A 27,532-nucleotide genomic window follows, 5' to 3' on the forward strand; every position below is an offset into this window, starting at 1 on the left:
AGCTTCTCCACCTAACCCTGAGCGCTGATTATGGGGACCTTGGCTTATTCCACCAAAGACTTCAACTTATTTTATTTCCTTAAAAGGGGAAGAGGGAGGTGATGGTTACTATGTGGCTGAATTGAACTTAAGGAAACAATGTAAGTGACGATACAGTTTCCACAGGAGGCTGCCGTGAAGAGGATAAAATGCCGGTGAGAAAGAGGCAATCATGGACTTTGAGTACTTAGAACAGGTTTTCCCCTTAAATCCAGCACTTGATGCTACATAGCAGATATTTTCTGCCAATATTTGACCCCCAGTATCTGAGAGAGAAAAGGTGGTTTTCTTCTCATAAGCGCTGCTATTGTGCTCAGCAAAATGAAGCTGCAGCCCTGGCTGGTTTGGCTCAGTGGCGAGAGCGTTGGCCTGAGGGCTGAAGGGTCCCAGGTCCGATTCTGGTCAAGGGCCTGTACCTCGGTTGCAGTCTGCTCCCTGGTTGGGGTTTGTGTAGGAGGCAACCAATCAATTTTCTCTCACATCTATGTTTCTCTGTCTTTGCCTCCCCCACTTTCTCTAAAAGTGAGTGAGAAAATATCTTCGAGTGAAGATTACCGAAATGAAGCTGCAGAGAGACCTGAAAAAGTAGCTAAGAAGCTTGTTTATTTGGAATGTGAGGGGACCTGTGTGTGCTATTAATACTGGTTTCTGTTCTCATCACAAGCCATACTGAAGGTCTTGAAAAGGCCAGCATAGTTGCGTCGTCATTTGATCTCCATAAATACATGGAGGGGCGCCAGAGGCTGTGCGGGGGATCGTTTGCAGAGCTGCTGAGTGATCCCGTTCCATGGCTGGAGAGCACAGAGAGACCCAGAACCCAATGGGAGGGGTGCTGGTGGTGCTTTAACTAACCCTGGCCATGGATGTGGTCCTCACCGCAATAAAAGCAGACGGGACTCTAGGGACATCCGAATGCAGGTACCGACCCCCTTCGCAGTGCCAACAGGAACAGAAGTTTCAGGTTCATGAGCTGGAAGTTGACCTAGTGAACTGATCATTCTTCTCTGGAGACTGTCCTCATGGCCTCACGCTTGTACCAAAACAGTGTATGTGTTAACCTCCCGGAGGGGCTTAAACCCTGCGTAACTACAGATCACCGTGAACTTCCAGGAGGCGTATAAAGAGCGAGCACCTGCTATCCTGGGGGCTCATAGCAAATGTTCTAAAGATAGAGGCAGCGGCATGCCCAGGGGAGGGCGGGATTGGAACTGAGCAGGTGCCTATCGGGTCTTTCAGATGGCGGGGCCTGAAACACTATCCAGGTTAGGAAAGCATCTAGAATGCTGCTGTGGAAGCAGTAGAACTGCACTGACGACACATTCTGTCGGAGCTTGACATAAATGAATTACATCGATATTTAGGTCTGAAAGAGAACCTACATGTTATTTTAAAACATCTTAAAAATAAATCAGTCCTGGCCGGTTTGGCTCAACGGAGAGAGCGTCAGCCTGTGGGCTGACAGGTTCCCGTTCGATTCCAGCCAAGGGCATGTGCCCAGGTTGCGGGCTCGATCCCCAGTGTGGGGCATGCAGGAGACAGCCGATCAATGATTCTCTCTCATTACTGATGTTTCTCTCTCTCCCTCTTCCCTCTCTTTAATAAATAAAAATTTTTTTAAAAAAATAAATACATCAGTTCACATTTACAACCGAGACCCGGCACCCCTGAAGTGAATGGTGGGGTTTTTTTAAGGAGTGGAATGAAGTTGAATCCATTTTGAAAGTTAGATAAAGGAATCTCAGTGTATGCTTGCTTTATAAATTTGAGGGGTTTGACGATATTACAGTCTGAAATGGAACTCGAACATGGCACGTGAACTGAGATGACCAAAGCCTGGGCCCGTCGCCCCACCTTCTGGAGCGGCTGTGACATTCGGATCTCGCTGGGAGGCACAGCCGCAGGCCCCAACAAAATGTGCTTGTTTCACGGGCTCAGGCAATGTTCCCGATGCCCTTCTTCCCGAGTCCTGTAGCAGTTTCACTGAGCACCTACTACCCGCCCTGGCAGACACAGTGAGCCAGGCAGCCCCTGTTCCTCGTTCACTTTTATATTCCATGAAGGAATCTCTAACACAACATTTCTTAGTTGCAATCTGGTGACTGTGTCAAGGGAAGGGACACTGTTCACTCTGAGACGTAACATATCTAACCCTCGTGTTCCCACTGCCCAAGGGTCGCCTCCTTCCCGATTTTTCTGAGAATTCTCAAGGCTCCCCGCCACACACCAGGACCTCACTCTGGCCTCATTGCCGTCTGATCTCTGCTTTTTAAGGCAAGTCTCTGTGGAAACAGGAATGATCTATTGGCTTTGTGATTTCAAAGTGCTCAGATACCTCACCTCGTGTAATCCCCCACAGCATAAAGCAGGAATGGTCTCCGTTTGCTGGTGAGAAACTGAACCCACTATGGATAGATGTATTTATCTCCCATTTGAACCCAGGTCTTCTGATTTCACATCTCATGCTCTTTCTGCTTCTCTAGTTTTCAATCCATGCTGCTCAAAGCCCCTGGACTGTCATCAGGGAGATGTTTGAGGAAGTCTGGGGGGGCTGGAGGGAGAGGGCGGGGGGACTCTGCTCTTCCTCCCCAGCCTCCTCTTCGACGGAAACAGCTGCATTTCCATCACTGAGGCTTCCACTCCAGATGGAGTTGGAAGATTTCATAAGTGGACGTTGAAGCACCCTTGGCTTCACCCATCTACCTCTACAACCATCCATCAAGCTGGGAAGCACTGTACCGCCTCCTCATGTCGTCCAGCATCCTCTGTCCTCCGGGCACAATGATGGTTCAGGCACAGCTAGTCAAAGTGAGGCAGCACGTGGCACAGCGGGGGCCGCAGTGCCTGGGCTGAAACCTCCCTGCCACCTCCTGGCTGTGAGACCGCGGACACATCAATTTCTTCTTTTTTAATATGTTTGGATTTTTTAAATTGATTTTTTTTAGAGAGAGAGGAAGAGAGAGGGATAGAAAAACATCAATGAGAGAGGAACATCAATAATCTGCTGCTCCTGCATGCCCCCCACTGGGATCAAGCCTGCAACCCCGCATGTGCCTGACCGGGAAACCATGACCTCTTGGTTCCTGGGTCAACATTGAACCACTGAGCCAGACAGGCTGGGCACAAATTAATTTCTTGTTCCTGAGTTTCTTCAGCTGTCACATGAAAATAACAGTACCTCCATGTCTATAATAATAGTACCTCAAAAGACTGCTGCTGGGAAAATTGGATGAAATAATGTGTGTGTGTGTGGTGTGTGTGTGTGTGTGTGTGTGTGTGTGTGTGTGTGAATATGTGTGTTTGTATGTGTGGTGTGTGTGTGTGTGTGTGGTGTGTGTGTGTGTGTGTGTGTGTGTTCCTAAGTTGGAACAGGTGCCCAGCACAGTTATCACTGCACGGACCTCACAGCCAGCCTCCCTCTCTCTTTTCACACAACTCCAAGTTCAGATTGTTTTGTTCAAAGCAAATTGCTGAATTCAGTTCCATTCGAGAGACAGGAAATAGTGTCGGTGTGTCTCATGGAAAAGGATGAGTCTTATAAATCTGACTTCTTTATTTTGGGGCATGCATGGGAAATTGTTACTGACAGGAAAATGAAGCGGAATCCAGAAAGAAATACCACAGCATTCCACAGGTGTAGTTAGACTCCCGGCTCAAACCCATGCCGTGGTGATAAGATAACCCACACACCTCCAACAGAGGGACAGGAAAGGTCCCGGCTGCTGCTGCTGGCCGGAGGGTTCTATTCCCAAACCAGGAGTTGTCATGAACTTGGACTGCCAGCCCCGGGAGCAACGTAACAAAGGAGTAAACTGATCCTGGAAGCTTCTCTGAAGGGCAAGCAGGAGCCACATAAAACTGTGGGGCAGGGTGGAGGGGGTGAGGGGAGCTTGGGGAGGAGGGACCAGGCCTCCCGGTGCGGGGGAGACCCCTCCCCGCTGGCCGGCAGCCCCACAGGAGGGCTTTCTGAACAAAGACCGCGGGCAGCTCCCTGCTGTGCAGTGTCAGCGTCCCAGGGAGCGTCATGCGACAGGAACCTCTAACCGGATGAAATACAAGAAACCTCCCCTTTAAGAACCATGTTTGTGCCTTGAAAACTATGTCATCTTATTAACGGATGTCTCCCCAGCAAATTCAAGAACGTTTTTTAAAAACACGTGTAAAATATATTTTAAATAAGTAAAATAAAAACACGTGTAAATTTGTCACTCGGAACTCTGAATGTGTCCCGTTGGCAGCACATCCTGAATGATGGCTAGGCCTCCGAGTGAGCGCCCGCCGATGTCTGTCACACAGCTGAAACGGTCACACTAACCATGTTTTTTGTTTGTTTTGTTTTTTATAGCTGAATATTTGTGTGTGTTTTTCATTTCGTTATTGATTAAGGTATCACATATTTGTCCTCAACCCCCCCATTCCAACCCTCCACCCCTCCCCACTCATGCCCTCACCCCCCTATTGTCCTTGACCACTGGTTAGGCTCATATGTGTGCACAAACAATGTTTTAAAGACACAGAAAACAATACTTTTGCTAAACACTAAAGCAAAAAAGTAGAATTAAATGATAGTAGTTTGTATTGTATACTGATGCTTGAGGAAAAGCAAGCTTGATTAAAGGACGAGTAGATAGAGACTTGTCCCAGGGAAGGGAATTTCAGGGTGTTTTCCCTTAAAGGCTGCAGATGCTGGTCCGACTAGAATTTATTTTGTTGTGCTTTAAATTCAGGTTTGATTTTTTTTTCCTTCTTCTTCTTCTTATGACAGAAGATTAAATAAACCAAAAGAAAAAGAAAAAAATTGCCATCATCCCATACCCAGACAGAACACTGGTATAAATTGCCTAGGCTGTTTTCATCGTCTATCATGATGTATAAATTAAATGCCTTTTTTTTTATTTTTTACAAAAACAAGGTTATATTGTGTATAGAGCTTTGCAATAAAAAATGTTTAACCCTTTCCATATTAATAAAACTTTGACATTCTATTATGGTTGCATTATACTTTAGTCAATCTTCTATTATAGACGTGTCAGTTCTTCCTATCTTTTGGCTGTTATAATGGTGGGGCTACAATTTTATATACACACACACACACACACACACACACACACACACTAGCGGCCTGATGCCCAAAATGTGTGCAAGGGGCTCAGCCCTCGCAGCCCAGGCCTCATCAGGAAGGTCGTTTGGCTGACCAGTCTAATTAGCATATTACGCTTTTATATTATAGATTTTAATTTATTTCAAAGACGATGGGAAAGGGAAAGAGAGATAGAAATACCAGTGATGAGAGAGAATCATTGATCAGCTTCCCCCTGCATGCCCACTCCCCCACGCCCCACTGGAGATGAAGCTTGCAGCCTGGGCCTGTGCCCTGACCAGGAATCGAACCGTGACCTCCTAGCTCATAGGTCAGCGCTCAACCCCTGAGCCATGCCGGCCAGGCTACAATTAAAATTCTTGAAATACATCTTTGAGTACGTGTATAATAATTTCCTTAAGATAAAGTCATGAAAATGAAGTTGTATCAACAGATATGCATATTTTAAAGGTTTTTTGATAAATGTATTGCCAAATTTCCTTCCAGAAAAACTAAAATTTTAAACTTCTACCAACCCTGGCTGGCAGCTGCTAGGGACCCTACCTGTGCATGAATTTCGTGCACTGGGCCTCTAGTATTCTATTAAATGTTATACAAAAGAGAGGTATATTCCTTTCATAACAATATATACAGTAGGGGTAATTGAGCACTGTAGATGGCAGTTGAGTTCCAATAAGATTTGAAGCAAATTACTAGCTGATTAAATAAATTCTGGCAGGCGAATTTCTGCTAAGTCAGGGATATTTCAGGGAGAGAGAGAGAGAGAGAGAGAGAGAAAGAGAGAGAGAGAGAGAGAGGAAGAGAGAGAGAGAGAGAGAGAGAGAGAGAGAGAGAGAGAGAGAGAGGTAAAGAGAGAGAGTGTGTGTGTGTGTCACTCTTGAGGGCTTGATGAATATACCAGCGTATTCACCAACCTCAGAAAACTGTTTCATCCCTGAAGTTTTGATGATCTCGAGTTTCCAGGTGCCTGGAAGACTTCCCTGCATTTCACTAGGGTGGGAAATAGTCTTCAGGGTCAACTCATTCAAGAAATGACACTTGAAGAGAATTCAACCTGCGGGAAGATTTGGAGAGTATTGGAATGCGATTCCTGGCCTGCCACTGAGACCTCTTCTCAAACCCCAGTGAAGATCGGGAGCTCCACATGGTTTCCACGGTCGATTGCCTAAAGTTATAAATAGATCCGCAGCTCATCTCGCTTCTTTTAGCAAGAAGGGTCAGATTACAGGAGCAAAGCAAAAATGTAAAATAAGAGTCCGTGCACTTCTTCCTGCAGGGCAGTCCTCCCCACACTCTCCTCTCTCCTCCTTCCTACTGTGCTCTCCTAGAACCAAGGATCCCAGCAGCAATGCCTCTGTTGAAACTCACAGGTAGGTGTGCAGCAGTGTTTGGAGAGCACAATTCTTCTCATAGGCGGCCATCCCTTTAACTGTCACTTCAGCGCTGTGATCCTTTGTTTAGGATTTGGAGTGGCCTGAATAATACATTTCAGGAATAGGCAAGCCAAGGTTTTCAAGTTCAGGATTTTTTTTTTCTCCTTAGCTGTGGGAGGGAGGTAATTTTCTAAAACTATCTTGTGGTAGCAGCTTGATGATCCCCATAGAAAACTGTAAGATATTTAATATCTACTCCGCTACCAGGCAAAGCCTGTGCTGCCACACTTCTGAGAAGGGTCTGTATACAGTGTCTCCAGCTACAGTGTTAGCTGGGAATCAGGACCATAGTGCTAACTTAACCCAATCTCTGTACTCTGATGGTTCAGAATCCCCAGAGTATTTTTTAGAATAAGCTATGTCTTCTTCATTACTAAGGTAATACATGTTTCACATGAAATAAAAAGAGAGGAATTATGCCAAAAAAATAAAAGCAATGAACACTCATTTGGAGAAATTGGGAAGTTTGGGAAAGTAGTAACAAGAAAAAAGCAGCAACCACAGTCCCCTCATCCAAAGATACCACTTGTAACGCATTAGTGTTTTTCTTTTCAATCTATTTCCTTTGTAAATGTAAAGATTAAACGCACACAAACAGTTGTGATTCTATTGTATGTCATTTTATATAGTGACTATTTTCTTTTTTGCTTAAATTGTAACTTAATCATTTGCCATAGTCCTCCAGACCCTTTCCTCACATCATTTTTTAAAAATTGATTACACACACACACACACACGATTTATTGTTCACTGGTTCTTCGTACATGCCCTGACCGGGAATCAAACTTGAAACCTTGGTATATTGGGACAACGCTTCAACCAACTGAGCTACCCGGCCAGAGCCTAAATATAATTTTAAATAGCTGTATAATTCTAAGCTGCATAATCCCTTAGGTTCTTTACAGTGTTGTATAAGTATAAACATGTTTTGAGAATGATATTTGCACTACACCTTTTTTTTCGTGTTTAAGAATGATTTTAGTAGGGTTGACTCTCAGAAATGGTTGGTAGGTGTTACTCAACTGTTTACCAAATGAGCTGTTTCAATTCACCTGCTACCAGCATCACATAAGAGTTTCCATTCCTTTTGATCAGGTTTTCTTTAAAATAGCATTTTTATAAAGAGTACCTCTTTATGATGATAAACAAAAGTTTAAAGAGACATTAGAAAATAAAATGTAGAGTTGTATAAGGACTATATTTCCGGGGGTTTTTGATGGCAGCAAATTGTAGGCCAATGGAAGAGTGAGCTGCAGCAGCACATGCACCACCGCCCCTTTTGTACCATCTGCACGTTCCTATCCCAAAGCTCTAACGCATAGCTGCTGTGGTTTCTGAAAGTTGCTCATCTCTATATTGTCTTGTTCTGTTTTACTTCATACAGCTGAAGACAAACGTGAGTATATGTGACTATTTCCCCAGCATCTGCCAAAGTATCCATTTTTAAAAGATACTACCTCAGAAACATGCGTGTTTTTCAGCAGTGTGTATGAAATGACACCGCTGAGGGCCAGCAAAGCTAACTGATGACCAGAGATGTCCCAGAGCAGAGCAAGTGAGCTCATGGGTTTTCCGGAAACCACCACCCCCTCAAAAAAAATAAAATAAAATAAAATAAAAAATCCTTTTTTTAAAAAAAGTGAATCTCAGGGGACATTCATTTGAAAATTCTAAATAAAATAATTTTCTCCTTTAGATGCAGATTAGCCAAGGGGACCTATTGAGTCTTGCTTTGGTCAACTCTCGACTCCAAAGCAAAACAATAATATGGTGGATTTCTGTGGCCTGGTAAAAGAAAGGCCCGTTTTAGATAGCACTGTAACTTTCCATGTATGTTCCCCTCCAGCTCAGATGAGATTTAGCCTCTAGCTGACTGTCGGTAGGTCTGCCTCTGAGCTCCTCCATGAGATGAGATGTGGGCCATGAAAGGCCTGCACGCTGTCCTTCCCACCCACTGACAAAGCACTGCTGAGAAACAGGCATGCTTCCCTGGGTCTGCTGGGTGAGAAGCAAGCATGGGGTTCCTTCTCTTGCACTTCCGATGTTAATAATAATAACGCCCAACTTCCGGCCAGGACTGTGGCATTTTTGAACTATTCCTTTTTTAAAATCTTTTTTCGATTACAGTGTACATTCAATATGATTCTGTCCTTGTTTACTCTTTGTGGCAATTCTCTGGAGTTGACGTTATTATTATTAATGCTTGCCTTTTATGATGATGAGCACGGAGACTCCTACTGGTGGTGTGGTTTGCCCCGGGGCCACCCGCGGTCACAGATACTTTTTCTCACTCCTCGGGCCACTGTTCTCTCCGCTACGCCCTCTCCTCCTTGTTTCTGTTCTCTTGTCTGCTCTCTCTCTGAACCTAGATGTCCTAACCAAAAGGCAGTTGGACTCAGACGCTCCGTCCCCTCCCACACATCGCGCTCAGGAAAGAGCCCAGCGATGAGCTGTACAAACCCATGGCAGCACCTGTCCTTCAGGCCATGCCTCCAGGTTGTCACCGAATCTTATCTGCTCCCCTTCTGAAACCCTATGCTCCCTCCTGCCTTTCCACAACCACCGCTCCAGGGGTATTTTTGAAAGGCAGAGCTCCTGGAATGCGAGTCAAATTTCAGCTGTGGTTACATGGAATCAAAACAGCTGGTTGATCCAGTAGAAGGAAATATCAACCGTATGGTTTTTATAAACTACTTTTTTTTTTTAGTTGATTCAATTTTATGGATTTTATGAAATAACTTATTCGTAGTTCTCTTAGATACTAAAGTTTTGCTGTCGGTTTTTAAAAATGTTATCTTTATTGTTGAAATTATTACAGATGCCTCCTTCTTTTCCCCCATGGACCCCTATTGTCTGTGTCCAGGGGTCATCCAAAAACTACTTCTCGAGAGTAGAATTTTCTGCTTTTCAACTGTCTGTAGTGGCTTAGGAAGAGACAACCTCGGTAAAAACATTAATATTTTAAAATATGAAAGATAGATGTGCGTAGTCCCGGATGATGAATGCCTATCTGGAAGAGCCAGATCTCAAGCAGCTGGGGCTTGGCTGCTAGGCACCTATTTCATCCTGTCCTTGGTGAGGCCTCCAGCGGCATGGCCACAGACCCAGCATCCTCACCCCCGCCTTCTTCTTCATCATCATCGTCGCCAACTGGCCTGCTGCCATTTGCCCTTCATGATGCACGCACTGCTTCTAACATCTGCTTGCCATCCACCCTGAGGTGCATGTGCCTGTGTGTGCTGCTCAGGGAGAAACGACACCATTTCCTGGGATCAGTTGGCAGTGGGGGGGGGGGGGGGGGGGAGGGGGAGGTAGGGCATTCTCAAACCATCAAGTACCCACTGAATGTTTTATCTGTCCCTTCATGGGCTGTGTGCTCGCCAAAGGACCACTCAGAGCACTCTAAGCTGCGTTTCAGTGTCAGAAAGGGCTTGAGTTTAATGGAACAAATGGATGTGTGAAGTTCAGCCAACAGATTGGTCTTCCCTGTTACTCGGCCGTGACAAGCCAGGCTGCGAACAGGGGCTGGCTAACTGTTTGTGTTGGTGGAGATGAGTCCATGATTGTCGTTTCTAATGTGAGCTTCAGCCTGTGCTAGGCCATGTCATCTATCACTCCCTTAATGGCCCACAGCTAACCCCGAATGCCAAATACCTGTCTGACCAGGGCTACAAATTACACCATTCGGCTGTTCTGGTGTTTTCCTTCCCTGAAAGCATGTCCATGTACGTGATCTCACCGTGTGCCACGGCAGCCTGGTGAGCGAGGTTCCCGCGGCACAGAGGAGGGAACGGAAACGGAGGAAGGGGAGGGAGCTGGCGCGTGCAGAACAGAGACTTGAACTCGTTGCGTACACTTACTTAGGAGAGAATTGAAAGTGGGCGTTTTGGATACCTGTGTGCCCATAGATGGGGCAGGAGTGGGGGCTGGGGGTCTTTCTCTTTGCGTGCACTGTGCTTTGTCATCCCGTGAGGAGTGTTTCTGTGTTCTCCTGTCGCTCCAAAGAGCTGGTTGCCATTTTCTTTATTTGCTGCCTACGCTTCGCTGGGAAAACAGAGACATTGAGAAGCGTTAGAGGTGATGGCTGTTTAGATGGAAACAACTGGGCATCTGGAAAACACGGCGGAACGCTGACCGCCCGTCCCCACCTTCCGTCCTGAGCGTCTCAGGTCGTCCATGGCCGAGCTCCGGGCCCCCCTCCACCGTGTTCGGAACGGGGAGGGAAAGCCCGTCCCAGCAGCCTCCCAGGCGCACTCCGAAACGGGCTCCAGCACCAGGCAGTCAGCTCCAGGGGTCGCCTCCCCCCTGTGCCAGCGTATCCCTAAGGTGTCAGGAACTGGGGGGGAAACAAGTATGGCTGTGGTATATGAGAGAAACACAATATCTATCCCATGAGGAAGAAGGAACCTGAGTACACTTTTTTTTTTTCCCCCCCAGAAGTCCTTAGATCTTGGTTCTCTTTAGGAAGAAAAACCCCAAGGACCAACCTCCCTATGTACATCTTTAAAACCACCCCCCCCCTAAAAATAAATAAATAAAAATTTAAAAAAGCACTCCACCCCCCTCATTGAAGGACTTGCTGCACGGTTCCTGCTGTGGTATCAAACGGAGCCCGGCCAGCCACGGCGATCGATCTTAGGTGAAATGTAGTCCTCCGAGCGCCCAAGGCCCCCTGAGGCCTCCGGGAACGTGTGTGAGCTCTGACCTGTGTCTCTGATCATGGCCTTCCTCCCAGGCTGCCCGCCCGAAGCCACGGGAGGGGGGCAGCAGCAGCGCCCAGCAGGTGCCGGGGACGCTGGTCCGGGGCGGGGAGCCGCACGGGGCAGGCCTCGCCCCGGCCTCCGGCACAGAGGCCTCCCTGCCCTCCGGGGAGGCGGGACCCTCACGCACCTCCTCTTCCAGAGATGGACGACGCCCTGCGGAGCTTCGCGGAGAAGGTGTTCGCCTCCGAAGTGAAGGACGAGGGCGGCCGCCAGGAGCTCTCCCCCTTCGACGTGGACGACGTCTGCCCCATCTCCCACCTGGAGGCCCAGGCGCACATCTTCCACCTGGAGGCCCAGGCCGGCGCCGCGGCGGGCAGGCGGTGAGCGGGGCCGGGGTGCCTGCACCCGGGGACACGAGTTAGAGCACATGTGTCAAACACACGGCCCGCGGGCCAAATCCAGCCCGCCAGGCCTTGCAATGTGGCCCGCACCGCGCTGTCATCACTGCACTCCGCTGTCAGTTTATGACATTGTCAGTTTATGACTGTTCAGTAAACCATTCGGCCCGCGATTTAGGCTGGATTTTAGATTTTGGCCCCTTCTCTGATTGAGTTCGACACCCCTAAGTTAGAGGAACCGTCAGGACAGGGGGCTCAGGGTGTCTGAATGATGGTCCAGCGCACAGAGAGAATTCTGCCAGAAAACTAAAGTTTCTCCTCCAGCCCCCTTATGTACCCTGGGGCAGGGCGACAGGGACTACAACGGAGGAAAGCAGTGGCCCGCCTCCCTGGTCACAGTCCCTTTGGCGGAAGACGCCTGAGCAGGAGCACATGAGCCCTGTTCCAGGCCGGAGTGGCTGAGGCCGCCGTGCACACGCTCAGCTTCCGCCCGATGGCTCAGGAGCTGGGACAGGGAGCCTCGTCTTGAGACTCCACCTTAGCCGGCTTGGTGTTCTGCTGCCCGATGTGAACCCTGCCCTCAGGCCAGCCCGACCTCCTGCAGGCCCAGGAGCAGTCTTCCATTTCTGCCCCCTGCCCTGCCCATCTGTGCACACAACACAGAATCACTGCCTCCCAACAACTCGCATAGATCCCTCTCCACAAATGTGTCTATTTCCCCTTACCTGAGCTACTCTGCTGCTCAGCATCCACCATGATTTAGTCCTCAACCACTTACCTCTTCCTCACAGCACCCCCCAACCTTTCCCTCTCTCCCTGCCCCCGCCCCCCTCATGTTGAAAGACCATTCTGCTGTCTTCCTCTTGGCTTTCTATCTGTGAGGAGAAAACAACAACCCATCTTCTCTGACAGCCCCCATAGGACCCAACCTTGGGCTTGGATCAACAAGCACTGGTTGGTTTGAAGAAGTCATGTTGATTATGCACCATGTAAGTTCCAGGCATTGTGCAGTGCATTGTATGTATCTGAAATCTTACAGGAATTCTATCAGGGTGACATTGTTACACAGTGTTTTGCAGACGGGAAGACAGAAGCTCACAGATGTAAGGAATAGGCACAGGCAGTGATTGACAAACCAATGTTTATTGTTAATTCCCAGAATGCCTGTTTTTTTTTTTGTTTTTTTTTTTCATGCGGAAAGCCTTCTAGAATGTTCCCTCAAGCCCACTGCTCCAGGAGGAAGGGAACAGTCATGTGATAGCTCCTCCCATACGGTCGGATCCTGTTTCCCACACCCAACCCACATATCAGTTTTCACCTTTTGTTCTCAAAATGAAATTGCTTAGTGAAGCATCCATTTATCACAACGAAGCTTGCAGTGAAGACAAAGATAAATCCTTTTCTTCTTCTTCATTTTAAACCCAGAAAAAAGCGTTTCTCCGGGCGGAAGACGGTTAACCTGGCCATTCCACAAAGTGAAACATCGTCCGCCAGAATGTCCCAGATTGACGAGTACATCTCCTCCTCGCCCACCTACCAGGAGGTGCCGGACTTCCAGAGGGTGCAGATCACCGGCGACTACGCCTCCGGGGTGAGCTGCGCCTGGTCCCTCACTGCCCGGGAGACACTCAGCTTCACTGTTTCAGCTTCTTCCCCTCCTCCCCTTCCTTCTGAGAGAGGTGTTAGCTCACCTGCCCTGGGTCACATATCACTGCATCTCAAAAGCAATATGCCAGGACTTACATTTCTGTATTGCTTCCATATTTTTGTAAGCCTTCCCCACACACACACACACACACACACACACACACACACCGTAATTTCTCCTTTATCTCATTTCTGCACATGGGGAACGTGCATGACACAATCCACGGGCAGATCTGAGCAAAAGAACCAAGGGAACCAGCTGGTGGGCTGTTCTCACTGAGGGCCTCACCGCGCAGGGGAGGGATCCTCCAGGAGGCACGGGGGGCTCCTGGGAAAAGATGGGCCCAGGACAGACGTAGAATAGAGAGAAGGGCTGCAGGCAGCATGAATCAGTCCAAGACAAAGAAGGGAGAAGAGAGAAGAGAGAAGAGTGGGGAGACTGGACAGAAGCAAGAAGGTGAGAGGCAGGTGAGAAGATTCCAATGGGGCTATTAGCCTTCGCCCAACTGTCCTCTCCAGTTTCACCGCAGACGCTTACATAATAGCGGGCTGCTTGGCACAGACCCCAGGATGCCACAGGGACAGTAAGTTCGTATCACAAACAACTTGATCTGCCTGTTCCACCCGGAACAGTTGGTCAGTCAATAAATCTCTGCCACGTGGACATGCAGAATCAGCACCCTATCGATGAACTGCTGTTAGGGCATCAGTCCAGGCTCCAAATATAGGTTTCATGACGAGTCCTCAGCCCCTTCCTCTGCAGCTGACCCACTTAGGGTGAGTCCTGAAGCACTGGAAAGCCACAGAGCAGTGCAATGACCACTCTTGTTGTCCACTCATTTTCTGTACCAGATCAGTCTTCACCCTGTTAACTGGACAGAGAGGTGAAGGGAAACCAGGGCCAGTGCTCAAGGTCACGGGTCCCTGGTAACAACTGGTTCAGACCAGTCAGTCCTTCCTGAGCGCCTACTCTGTGTAGGTGCGGTGTGCTAAGTGCTGAGGACATGAAGGTGAATAAGATCCGATCTTAACCTTGAGGAGCTGATAAACTGGCGGCCCATTAGGTGGTGAGACAAGCACGCCAGTGAGAGCAGACCCTCAGACCTAGCACCTACGCCAGACTCTCTTGGCCAAGGAGAGCAGGTCTTTAAAAAGAATTCAACTGATTAGAGTCAATATCTGGGAACCACTGGGAACAAGCTCACTGTACATAGACCAGAAATTGCTAGGAAATTTCCAGCAAATCCAAGACCATTTTACTCCAGAATCTCTCCACTTGTAGCCACAGATAAAGTTCTCTTTAAAATCATCCAAAAGAATGAGCTCTCACAGGATGATGTTCTGATCCATTTAAAGCTTCAGAAGGCATGTTAGGATTTGAGGGATGCATGACATTCTATTCATCCCAAAATATTGCCCTCACTGACCAGCAAGTGGTTACAATTCTCCAGTGAGAGTCACAGTGTCTTTTAGTTGAGATATTTTCTCCATATGCCCCAAAATTTTATATGTTACCAAGAAAGAAGGAAGGAAGGAAGGAAGGAAGGAAGGAAGGAAGGAAGGAGAAAGGAAGGAAGGAAGGAAGGAAGGAAGGAAGGAAGGAAGGAAGGAAGGAAGGAGGAAGGAAGGGAAGGAAGGAAGGAAGGAAGGAAGGAGGAAGGAAGGGAAGGAAGGAAGGAAGGAAGGAGGGAAGGAAGGAAGGAGGGAAGGAAGGAAGGAGGAAGGAAGGGAAGGAAGGAAGGAGGAAGGAGGGAGGGAAGGAAGGAAGGAGGGAAGGAAGGAAGGAGGAAGGAGGGAGGGAAGGAAGGAAGGAAGGAGGGAGGGAGGATTTTTTTATGTTAGAATGGGCTCTTTTCACCATATTTTCTAGATAATCACTGCTATCTCACAAATAACAAAAACAAACACAGGCCAGTAAGGAAAGACTCCTCTGACAGGTAAGTTTTGGTAGACATGGAGGAGGGAGAAAAACTTCAGCACCTGCCAGTCAGCCGGGAGGAGCCAGGTGGGCAGGTGGGCTCAGCGGCACTCAGGCCAGTGGGAGATGCCCACGACAGGCCTTCCCGTCTCGGATTTCCGCGGGAACGATTTCCGCGGGAACCATGCTGACGCCCGACGTGCGCTCGGCAGGTCACGGTGGAGGATTTTGAAATCGTCTGTAAGGGTCTGTATCGGGCGCTCTGCATCCGGGAGAAATACATGCAGAGGTCCTTCCAGAGGTTCCCCAAGACGCCCTCCAAGTACCTGCGGAACATGGATGGGGAGCCTTGGGTGACGAACGAGAACTTCTACCCCGGTGAGTAACTCTTCTGCAACGTGTGGAATACATCGTTAGGCTCCACTACTGACTGTTAAACATGCCCTAGATTAGAAATAAGCCAGTCTGGAAATATCAGAGTCACGCCCTGGCTGGTGTGGCTCAGTGATTGGAGCGTCAGCCCACACACCAAAGGGTCCTGGGTTCGATTCCTGGTCAAGGGCACATACCTGGGTTGCAGGTTGCAGCCCAGCCCCTGTCGGGCCCCTTGCTTTGTACTCGGCTTTCCCAGGATGACACTGAGCAGTGGGAAGAAGGGGTCATTCGTCCATATAACCCCTCCTTAACTCCTTGAGCAGAAATCAGAAGTGCTCTCAGATGTGGGAAATATAATTACAAAAAGAATTGTCATTCTTACAACAAGAGTTTATTTTATGTTTCCCTGTATGTTAAAACTACTCAAGACGGAGCACAGAGGATTCTCAGGGCAGTAAGACTATTCTGTGTAGCTGTAAGGTTGGATACATGTCATTTAGACATTTGTTAAAACCCACAGAATGTACAGCACCAAGAGGGGACCCTGATGTAAATGACAGACTTTGGGTGACAACAAGGTACCGGTGTAGGCTCAGTGATTGTAATGGACGTAGCTCGGTGGTGGGGTTGATAGTGAGGCTCTGTGTGTGTGTGTGTGTGTGTGTGTGTGTGTGTGTGTGTGTGTAAGGTGGGGGGAGGCAGCTAGGAGAATGTGGGAACGCTGTACCGGTTGCTCAATTTTGCTGTGACCCAAAAACTGCTCTGATAATTAAGCCTATTTAAAAATATCGTCTCTACCTTAAGGCTGATAGAGGAGGTTGGTTTAAATAAGGAAAAGGTCCAAACTCTACTTTCTGTAGTTTTATTTTTATTTCTATGCAATCATCTCATAAGCTAATAAAACGCTCTACACAGGAAGCCTTTGATAACCCACTTTGGTAGGTAATTAAAATTATTTGTAAAATAACATATCAATTATGTAAACAGTGCTTCGAAAGAACGTGAACATTATTCTCACACCAGATAAACCATGGCAGTTACTGTATGCTACTCACTCAGTCACCTTCGAGCAACAACGTAAAAATACGCTTGACCAGCTCTGGGTAGCGACCATCTGCAATGTACAGGATCCCAGGCGAATGAGATGTCGCAGCATCTCATATGTTGGTTATTTTTACGTGGTCATTCACCCCGCATGCTGACACGTGCCTCTGTGTTTCGTTGACAAAGCCTTCACCCCGCCCGTGAGGAAGGGGGAGGACCCTTTCAGCACAGACAGCCTCCCGGAGGACCTGGGCTACCGCCTCTGCATGCGGGACGGCGTGGTCCACGTCTACCCCAGCGAGGAGGCAGCCCGCAGGGACGAGCCCAAGCCCCTGCCCTACCCCAACCTGGACTCCTTCGTGGAAGACATGAATTTCCTGCTTGCTCTGATTGCCCGAGGACCGGTGTAAGCGTTCAGCGAGATCTAACCTCTCCCTCCAACTATGGGTAGTAAACATACGCATTTATTAAGTGCTGACCGTGTTTCAAAGCTATGTTAAGCCCTCCTTGCACGTGATTTCTTACACGCCTCACAATTGTCCTAGGAGGTCCTTATGTAGAAGTTCACTTCTCCAGGCGGAGGTGTGGATGAGTTAAGTCACTTGCCCAGGTGCACAGCTGACTGAGAAAGGACTCGAGCCCGCTCCAGAGCCAGGGTCTTCGCCCTGAGCCACACGGTCTCCCCTGCCTTGCAGTGCTCTCCTGAGTCCTCCCTCACTAGGATGCCCAATTCTGATGAAAAGATGAAGCCCTTTCAGTAAACTGACACGTTTGTCCTAACCCTTGTTTCCTGTAGTTGTTGAGGGTCCTGATGGTTTTGGAATTGTGACTTCCTTAAATGTCTGGAATTTTTTTAGAATCACGGGATTTAATTTTTTACAGAAAGACCTACACCCACCGGCGCCTGAAGTTCCTCTCCTCCAAGTTCCAGGTCCACGAGATGCTCAACGAGATGGAGGAGCTAAAGGAGCAGAAGAACAACCCGCACCGGGATTTCTACAACTGCAGGAAGGTGAGCAGCCGCTCGGTGGCCATCCCTGGCAGACACAGGAGCCCAGTTAGCGTTTCTCCAGCAGGACGAGAACGAGACTGTCTTTCTGATTGATGGAAGATTTCTGTAGAGGAAGCGGAATTTACTAAAAGCAGATTATGTCCAAACTGTTAAAGGCCATTTGTATGGGTTTCACATGGAAAGGTTTACCACCTTCTTGTCATAAAAAGTCATAATAGCAAGTAAATAAAAGCAAGTAAAACCTCAAAACCCACTAGTCGGGATCTGAAAGGTCTTCATTCTAGTCCTTTTTCTTTTACCTCCTGATTGAAGACATTGGGGAAGGAATGAAATATTGCTGAGTTTCATATTCCTCATGGAGAAGTGTATCTGCGCAGTCCAGCTCACAAGAGGATTATGGACACTCAATGAACTGATGATTGTGAACACTCATCAACTGGAAACACCTCCAAGATGGGTTGTGACCATTGAAGTAGCTGCAAGGAAGTGGGAATAGGAAATATATGGGCAGAGATTCGGAACCAAATTCTGGCTCAGCCAACTGTATAGCCCATCAGTACTTCAGCCTATAAAACTGTAATTATAAAAATAGCTCATACATGCCGTCACTGGGCCATGGCTTCATGACCTCAATCCTTTCTCTCTTTGGGGCTGAAAACTATGGTGTCTACTGCACATCCTCCGGATGTGTCTCAGGGGTAGAGAATGGTCCCCAAGAATTTTGTGTGGAACAGATGTAAATTGGAAGTAACTTGGATGTAGAGTTATACAACAGAAGCAGGCATTGCTAATTCCTCCAGCCTAAACTTTCACTTCCTTGCCATGGGTGTTTTGTGTGGTTGGGTTGTTTGGTTGGTTGGTTGGGTTGTTTGTTTGGTTGGTTGGTTGGTTGTTGGTTGGTTGGTTAGTTGGTTGGTTGGTTGGTTAGTTGGTTGGTTGGTTAGTTGGTTGGTTAGTTGGTTGGTTGGTTGGTTAGTTGGTTGGTTGGTTGGTTAGTTGGTTGGTTGGTTGGTTGGTTGGTTATTTTTTTTGCAGGGCCTTTTGCACCAGCTGTCAAGTCACAGCCTTATTGCTTATTCCTTCCTCCCGCCACAGTGGGATTTGCAGGCCCCGCAGCCTCTCACAGAGCAGCATAACTGAAGCTGATGTTGGCTTTCTTCCTCTGAACGCACTCACAGGTGGACACCCACATCCATGCGGCTGCCTGCATGAACCAGAAACACCTTCTGCGCTTTATCAAGAAATCTTACCACACTGACGCTGACAGAGTGGTCTACAGCACCAAGGAGAAAAAGCTGACCCTCAAGGAGCTTTTCGCGAAACTAAAAATGCATCCCTACGACCTGACCGTTGATTCTCTGGATGTCCATGCTGTAGGTTGAAAAGATAATGTCCGTTCCACTCCCACACGGAAGAACCCCACACACCTTCCTCCCGCAGACTCCCTCTCAGAGCCATGCCGGCCTGCCGTGCTGACCGAAAGCTCACAGACACGTTTAAGGTTCATTCGTTCACCAGCTGCTGTCCCAGGTTCCATTCTTGGAGCCCAGCCCCTGCCCTGGCCGCCAGGCCCCTGTTCCTCATGGCCACGCCCAAGCTCTCTGTGTGCAGGCACCTCTGCTAACCATACACATGTGCTCCTGTTTCCTGATTCAGGGACGCCAGACTTTCCAGCGTTTTGATAAATTCAATGACAAGTACAATCCTGTAGGAGCCAGTGAGCTGCGGGACCTCTACCTCAAGACAGACAATTACATCGATGGGGAATATTTTGCCACTATCATCAAGGTGAGGAGGGACCGCCAGATCTATGGTACCTGGCCTAGCTCTTGAGGAGGAAGAGAAAGAGAGGGGGGAAAGAAAGGAAAGAGGGGAGAGGAAGGAAAGAAGGAAGCAGGGAGGGAGGGAAGGAAGGAAGGAAAGAAGGAAGAAAGGAAAGAAGGAAGGAAGGAAGGGAGGGAGGAAGGGAGGGAGGGAGGGAGGGAAGGGAAGGGAAGGGAAGGGAAAGAAAGGTAGGGAAGGGAAGGAAGGGAAGGGAAGGAAGGAGGAAAGGGAATCAAGCACTACATAAATGAATATAAGAATTACTGCTGAAATGTCCGCCGTGATGATTTTTAAAGACTTCTATTCCTGGGATTAGATTTGGGGTTAAGGACGTGGCTCTCTCGGGCTTTGGGAGTTGAAAATTCAGGAAGAGTTGGGATTGGAACCGCCCTCGTTATCACGCCTGAGCATGAGGGCGCAGGGATGTCCTGTGGCGTTGGGAGACGTGTTTTTGTTTTTTGTTTTTTGTGTTTTTTTTGGGGGGGAGGTAGGGGCCCATGAGAAGCTGGGTTTCTTTAGCAGGTGCCAGGGATATGTCGTCATGCCCAGTCTGACCTTTTCACTCTCTAGACTCCATGACGTCCTCTCCGTCTTTCCCTCCCCATGGGACTCCCCTCAACTCTGTTCCCTTAGACCTAAACCTTGACAGCTTCCCATTGGCTTCTCATGTTTCCTCCATTCTTCTTCGTACCCATCTCCTGTCCCGGGACCCCATGACGTAGACCCCCCATTTACTTGTGGGGATTCCTGGCTCTGGAGCCCTCTCTCGGCTTTGCAGGAGGTGGGCGCAGACCTGGTGGAGGCCAAGTACCAGCACGCGGAGCCCCGCCTGTCCATCTACGGCCGGAGCCCTGAGGAGTGGGACAGACTCTCCACCTGGTTCGTCCGCAACCGCATCCTCTGCCCCAACATGACATGGATGATCCAGGTCCCCAGGATCTAGTATGTACCCGCCCTCAGAAACCCTAACGCCTCCCCTCCTCCGCACAGACAGGAAATGGGCAGCGTATCAAGACAGGAACACGCTCTCAGGACTGGGTCCTGTGTCCTGGGTGCCTGACGTGGTTCCCTCTGGGTTCAGCGCCCCTGGCCACAGACAGACGTTAGGAAGATCCTATCAGTTCACTCTAACCGGAAGGCTTTTTGTTTTTGTTGTTTTTTTAAACACAGGACTTCATATAGATCGCAAAGTAACTTACTGAGAATGAGTAAAACTTAGCTAAGGACTATACGCGTTTTACTACACATTTTCTTTCTCCTGCTCTTCCTCTCCGTGTCCAGTTCGTTCTTTCCCATTCTCATCTTTACTGGGATGTAGCTTCCTTGTATCAGAACCACATCTACAGTCTCAACAACAAGTGCTCAAGTTCTCCATCATCAATGAGTTTTTATCAATGGTGTTATCACCTGTTAATTACTCATTGCCCTCAGAGATGTTCAGTGTCATTGAGTATTTATCTAACTGAAGTGTGTATATATTTTCTGGCCACCAACTTCATGTTCTGTGTGCCCTGAGGCAACACAAGAATTTTATCCTATCTCTTTAGCCAAAAGAGTAACTTTTTGACTGGAATTAGTACTTTCCGTCTAGTATTATTAGGGTAGAGGGGCAGTAGGTGTGGTGGTTAGGAGCATGGACCCAGGCTGGCTGTGCTTGAATTCTGACCCTACCACTTACTTTGCTATGTGCCTTGGTTTTATCATCTTTAAAATGGGGCAATACCGGTACTTAACTTATGGGGTTGTTATGAGGATTAAATTAGCTAATATTTCTGGCCAGTTACTAGAGGGGCTGGCATATGCTGAGTGCTATAATAAGAATTTGTTAGACTGCCCCTGGCCGCAACACAGGATTGTTCTTGATAACTGTTTCATGTGCACCATCTTGTACACCACACACATAAATAATTGGACCTTTTATGTTATAGTCCCTTTACTCCTCATTCTCTACCTAGAGTTAGCTGTGAAAGTTCACTTTTCTTACCACCTGAGGAACTGTAGAAGAGATGGGGCCATCAGGCAAGAAATTGATACTTTCTATGCCCAACCACACCTGAACCCCTCTTTATGGGTAACCAAGAAGGGTGTACCGGAGTGGACCTAGGATGGACATACTAGGTCTTTTCCTAAACATGGCATTTGGTCCTCTGGCTCCCTTGAATTGGGGCTATCAGTCCTAAAAATCTCCCTGTCCTCCTAAATTCTCTTCATTTCTGCCTCTAGTGATGTGTTTCGATCTAAGAATTTCCTTCCGCACTTTGGGAAGATGCTGGAGAACATTTTCATGCCGATCTTTGAGGCCACCATCAACCCGCAGGCTCACCCAGACCTCAGTGTCTTCCTTAAGCATGTAAGCGTGACCTGTCGGCCTCCATCTTGCTGCACACAGACAAGCCCGCCTCCCTGGCCGTGACTGACCCTCAGTGCTTCTCTCTGGTGCCTGGTCCTTGCCTCGGGGAGCTGGAAGTTTGTCTGAGGGCTGGGACCCTGACGTCAGATGGAACCCATTGCCTGGTTTGCTTTTCCTGACAGATCACTGGCTTTGACAGTGTGGATGACGAGTCCAAACACAGTGGCCACATGTTTTCCTCCAAGAGCCCCAAGCCCCAGGAGTGGACAATGGGGAGTAACCCATCTTACACTTACTACGCCTACTATATGTATGCGAACATCACGGTGCTCAACAGCCTGAGGAAGTGAGTAGATGAGAATTGGAGCTCGGAGACTCTATTTCATACCCTTCTCTCCTCCCTCGTGCACGGGCGCCCTTGGCGGTCAAGGGCCTGAGCTGCACTGGTGGGATGCTTCCAGCTGGCTCAAAGCAGACATTTCTTTCCCTTGACTTTTTCTCCAGTTTCTTATATTTATTTAGGGGCAGGAATGATCATTTTGGAGCTTCCAGTAACATTCACAGTTTTCTTTGTATGTTTACAGTAACTTACAGTAGTATCTATGCAATCTATCTATCTATCTATCTATCTATCTATCTATCTATGCCTAAGTGACCATTACAACCAAACAACCGGGTGACCGGTCGCTATGATGCATACTGACCACTAGGGGACAGATGCTCAGTGCAGGAGCTGCCCCCTGGTGGTCAGTGTGCTCCCACAGCAGGAGCGCTATTCAGCCAGAAGCTGGCTCACAGCTGGCGGCCTGCACAAGCCTCTCCGCCTCTGCTGCAGCGATACCGAGCCGTGCCGGCCCCGGCTCAGGCTCCTCCCCGGAAGCCTGCTGTTTGGCGCACTACTGCATCCCCCAAGGGGTCCCGGAGTGCAAGAGGGCTCCGGCCAGGCGGAGGGACCCCACCAGTGCACAAATCCGTGCACCAGGCCTCTAGTTTATTATAGAACTCCATACATTCCCCCCCTCTTGATAGATCTAAATAAGAATAAATAGAGGAATATTATTCTGGGGCTTTTGGAAAACAGTTTCCCCTTAAAGGGTGAGTCGGAGAAATGATAGGGGGATGCTGGCGAGTTTCCTGTGGAAACGGAAGATGTTTCTGTTCAGGTAATCAAACCCTGACTTTCCGCTGTACCCTCACGTCCTCTGCTGCCCGTTTTCCAAAAGTCCGTGTTTAGGAAGACTTAAGGTTGTGATTCGGAACGGCTGGTTTTGCCGAGTCCTTTGAGTACCCTCCCAGAAAGTTCATTTTTGCCATCAACTTTTCCCATAAATTGCCCTATGCCCAGAATTGTGGTGAGGTCCCCGCCAGTCGCCTGTGACTCCTACAGCCGTTCCGTTTCCCCAGGGAACGAGGCATGAACACGTTTCTGTTCCGGCCTCACTGTGGGGAAGCCGGAGCGCTCACCCACCTCCTGACGGCGTTCATGACGGCGGACAACATTTCTCACGGCCTGAATTTAAAAAAGGTGAGGCGGAGGCTCTGTGAATACCAGCACATGTTTTAAACAGTCAACATGGAAAGACTCATAGACCCAGAAGACAGATTGGTGATTGCCAGAGGGAAGACGGGTGGAGTGAAGGGGTGAAAAGGCGAAGGATTAAGACTATTCTGTGACTGCTATGTTGTAACATACAACACAGGGAATACAGTCAGTAATATTGTAATAACTATGTATGGTGCCAGGTGGGTTCGGAAAATATTGGGGAGAACACTTTGTAAGGTAGATGAATGTCAAATCACTATGCTGTATACCTAAAGCTTCCAGTAACATTCACAGTTTTCTTTGTATGTTTACAGTAACTTACAGTAGTATCTATGCAATCTATCTATCTATCTATCTATGCCTAAGTGACCATTACAACCAAACAACCGGGTGACCGGTCGCTATGATGCATACTGACCACTAGGGGACAGATGCTCAGTGCAGGAGCTGCCCCCTGGTGGTCAGTAATATTGAATGTAAACTGTTATTGAAAAATAAAATAAAACTGTTATTGAAAAATGTAAACTGTTATTGAAAAATAAAATTAAAAAGAATAACTTTTTAGAATATATTTTATTGATTTTTTTTACAGAGAGGAAGAGAGAGGGATAGAGTTAGAAACATCGATGAGAGAGAAACATTGATCAGCTGCCTCTTGCACACCCCCTACTGGGGATGTGCCTGCAACCAAGGTACATGCCCTTGACCGGAATCGAACCTGGGACCCTTCAGTCCACAGGCCTACGCTCTATCCACTGAGCCAAACCGGTTAGGGCAAGAATAATTTTTTATTGGAACTAGCCACACGTCATTATCAAGACTGACATCAAGTTAAAGTAGAACAAAAATGGCTTTGAGGTTATGTAGTGCCGTTCATTTCACAGAGGCTCAAGATTACCCAGCTATTGATGGCCGAGACGGGTTCACAGATCGCCTGGCTTCCATTTTAGAACTCTGACAAAGGATAATTCAGAGGCAGCTTGGCTCACCTTCAGCCAGTGTTTGCCAGATTCCTTGTTATGGCATGTCTGAAAATGTCTCTCATGAGAGTCAGAACTTCCTTGTAGAGGAAAAAAAAAGAAAGAAATGTTTCTGGGTGAGGTCTTGCCAGAGACAGCCACCCAGCTCGATGCTTCTGAGAAATGATGATCCCAAATCATCTTCTTCTCAACTGTATTCATATTTAAAAACGATTCCTCTTCTTCACTAGAGGATTTAAAGAACAGCTGATCATGAATGGAAAGCTAAAACTTGAGGTAGATCGTGGGGTTTTAACTTTTCTCATTTGGATCCCTTGTCAACATCCTTAAGTAATTTTATTTTCCTTTTCCTTTTCAGACTCCTGTATTACAGTATCTGTATTTCTTAGCTCAGATTCCCATTGCCATGTCGCCGTTAAGTAACAACAGCTTGTTTCTAGAGTATGCCAAAAATCCCTTCTTAGATTTCCTCCAGAAAGGGCTAATGATCTCACTGTCTACAGACGACCCGATGCAATTCCACTTCACCAAGGTACTCATATGGGATCTTGAGCAATACCAGCATCTTTTTTTTTTCTTCAATATTCCATACTTTACTTTTAAAATTAATTTCTTTATTGATTAAGGTATCACATATTTGACCTCAACCACCCATTCCAATCTCCCATCTCCCCTCATGCCCCCACCCCCCTATTGTCCTTGACCACTGGTTAGGCTTATATGTGTGCACACAAGTCCTTTGGTTGATTCCTCCCTTTTATCCCCACCCTCCCTTTGAGGTCCGACAGTCTGACCCATGGCTCCTTGTCTCTGGGTCTGTTCTTGTTCATCCGTCTGTGTCGTTCAATACCAGCATCTTTTGTCGAGCTGTTGTTTCCCACCCAGAATTTTAAAGTTAAACGGATTGATTTTACTATTCTTCCTGTGCAAGGCACCGTTCTCTTAACACATTCTTTTCCTTTCTTCCCTCTTTCCTTCTGCCTCATGTAAATACACCCCCGAAGGAGCCCCTCATGGAAGAGTACGCCATTGCCGCACAAGTCTTCAAGCTGAGCACCTGCGACATGTGTGAGGTGGCGAGGAACAGCGTCCTGCAGTGCGGAATTCCTCATGAGGTACACTTGTCTTTCCCCGACTGCCCTTGTGATTTCGGGTCTGGCCACTTGACTATTGAAAACCGAGTTGGAAATACACGTGGGGAAAAATTATCCCCCAAATCCCATGCGGTTGCTATGGACAGGGACTAGAGAGACTTCTATTTCTCTGGCCGGGCCTTTTGGCCTTCGGGGCAAGGGCCACTAAATGCACTGTGTCTCAGCGGACCGTGCACACCGAGGTGCGGGTGAGTGCTTTAACCGTTTTCTTTCTTTCCCTTTGCCAATGGCTAACGCAAGGAAGGGATCCTGTGGAGGGTGTAACGATTGTCTCTATCAGGGTACAAAGAGATAACGGCCATTCTGCTTCCTTTCCGCTGACAGGAGAAAGCCAAGTTCCTGGGCAGCAATTACCTAGAGGAAGGCCCCATGGGAAATGACATCCGCAGGACAAACGTCGCCCAGATCCGCATGGCCTATCGCTATGAAACCTGGTGTTACGAACTTAATTTAATTGCCGAAGGCCTTAAGTCAGGAGACTAAAATAAATAAACCAAATACTATACGGGCGAGATTTTCATGTGAATAATAATAGCTACCAGTTCTTGAATCCTTACTATAAGCCAAGGGTTATATTAGATATTTGTCCACTGACATCATCTTGGTTAGCTCTTTTCACAACTTTAATAAAGCAGGTGTTATTACCTCTATAGCGGGGAAGACGAATAAACTGAAGTTAGTGAAGTTAATAACCTGCACAAGGATACACCTAAGTGAGCGGTAGCAGTGGGGACCTGGGTTTGTCTGACCCCAGAATTTCTATGACCTTCAGGCAAAGCAGTTATTAAGGTGGGGTGTGGGTGGGGGGGCGAATACAAAGAATGACTTGACATTGGGAGAACTTTTGGTTTAGAGAATAAAACTTGCTTAGGCACTTTGATCCTTGAAAAGTCCTTCTGACGAGATATAACTAAAGAGTGGATTTCTTAGACAAAAGTCGAACAAGTGTAAATATAGAAAATCTGTACTTATGAGTCATTCTATTTAGTGAGAATGTATCTTACAAAAGGATTCTTAGCTTTAAGGGTTTCATTGTCGATAAAGTTAGAGTCACTGGTAGTGATACATTTGAAATGACTTCACTTACCAAAACAAGATATAACTTTCTAGAAACTGCCTATTACTCAGGCTGAAGTCATATTCCAATTAGCCAGGCTATACTTACCCACATACAACTGTGTTGCCATCTAGTGGTTGGGCTGATACTTCATATTATTTAGTAAACAATTACTGATCAAATACCCAAAAGTATCAGGTACTATTCTAGACAGCAAAGGTATAAAGAATAAGGCTTCCTCCCTACTCTCAAGTTATAGGATCAGTGGATTCAAATGTGAAAGAGAGAATCTGGTGAAACATCTCAAAAAGAAATGACGTTCGTTTCAAGTGGAAAAAAATTAAAAATAGCAAATTCCTGTCCGTTTCCACATTCTGTACGGGTTGCTGTAAGCATAGGCGTGATCCCAACGGCATGTTCGTACTAGCTCTAGGGTTAAGTCTCCTCCCTGATTTCTGAAGTTGAAGTTCTGTTAGCAGAGTATGCGTCAGTCCCTTAGAGAACCTGATTTCATTTTACCTTACCAAAGTAATACAAACCACGACATTTAACATTCTATTCTATTCTCAGACTTAAGACACTACCACCATGTATATCTCCGTCTTACCCATGAGAGGGCAGTAGAATACATATATGGCAATTCCTTTATTAAACCCATAGAAACCCACTCAGATTTGGTTTCGTACTTGGTATGTGTCATCAATCTGCCTTTTTTTTTGCCCCCCCCGCCAAAGAATCTTCTGGAGTGCAAAGTCTGAACGCTGAAGTAAATTTGAATGTTGAAATAAAATTCAAATCCACACTTCTCTAGACCAACATTTCATCTTGGACTACTTTTGGGAAGTTTTCTAAATGTGTAAGATCTTGGGAGGGTAGTGGGGAGAGGGGAGAGAGAGTTGCCCACAAAGATCACTGTTCAAAACGTACTCCAAACAAAACATGCATTTCCTCCTTGAG

General features: G+C 47.4%; 1 protein-coding gene across 1 annotated transcript; it reads left to right on the plus strand.

Annotated features, from left to right (window-relative positions):
* Window positions 1-6,474: 6,474 nt before the first annotated feature.
* AMPD1 (adenosine monophosphate deaminase 1) lies at window positions 6,475-26,300 on the plus strand. Its single transcript, XM_084866205.1, has 16 exons — window positions 6,475-6,507; window positions 7,955-7,966; window positions 11,473-11,653; window positions 13,097-13,262; window positions 15,449-15,614; window positions 16,842-17,061; window positions 17,538-17,667; window positions 18,846-19,040; window positions 19,324-19,455; window positions 20,270-20,433; window positions 21,715-21,841; window positions 22,024-22,187; window positions 23,246-23,366; window positions 24,723-24,896; window positions 25,369-25,479; window positions 25,843-26,300. The coding sequence occupies exons 1-16, from the start codon at window positions 6,486-6,488 to the stop codon at window positions 25,999-26,001; spliced, it is 2,244 nt and encodes a 747-aa protein (XP_084722331.1). The 5' UTR covers window positions 6,475-6,485; the 3' UTR covers window positions 26,002-26,300.
* Window positions 26,301-27,532: the final 1,232 nt, after the last annotated feature.

Source organism: Pipistrellus hanaki, assembly GCF_964339955.1.
Source record: "Pipistrellus hanaki genome assembly, chromosome: 18".
Lineage (NCBI taxonomy): Eukaryota > Metazoa > Chordata > Mammalia > Chiroptera > Vespertilionidae > Pipistrellus > Pipistrellus hanaki.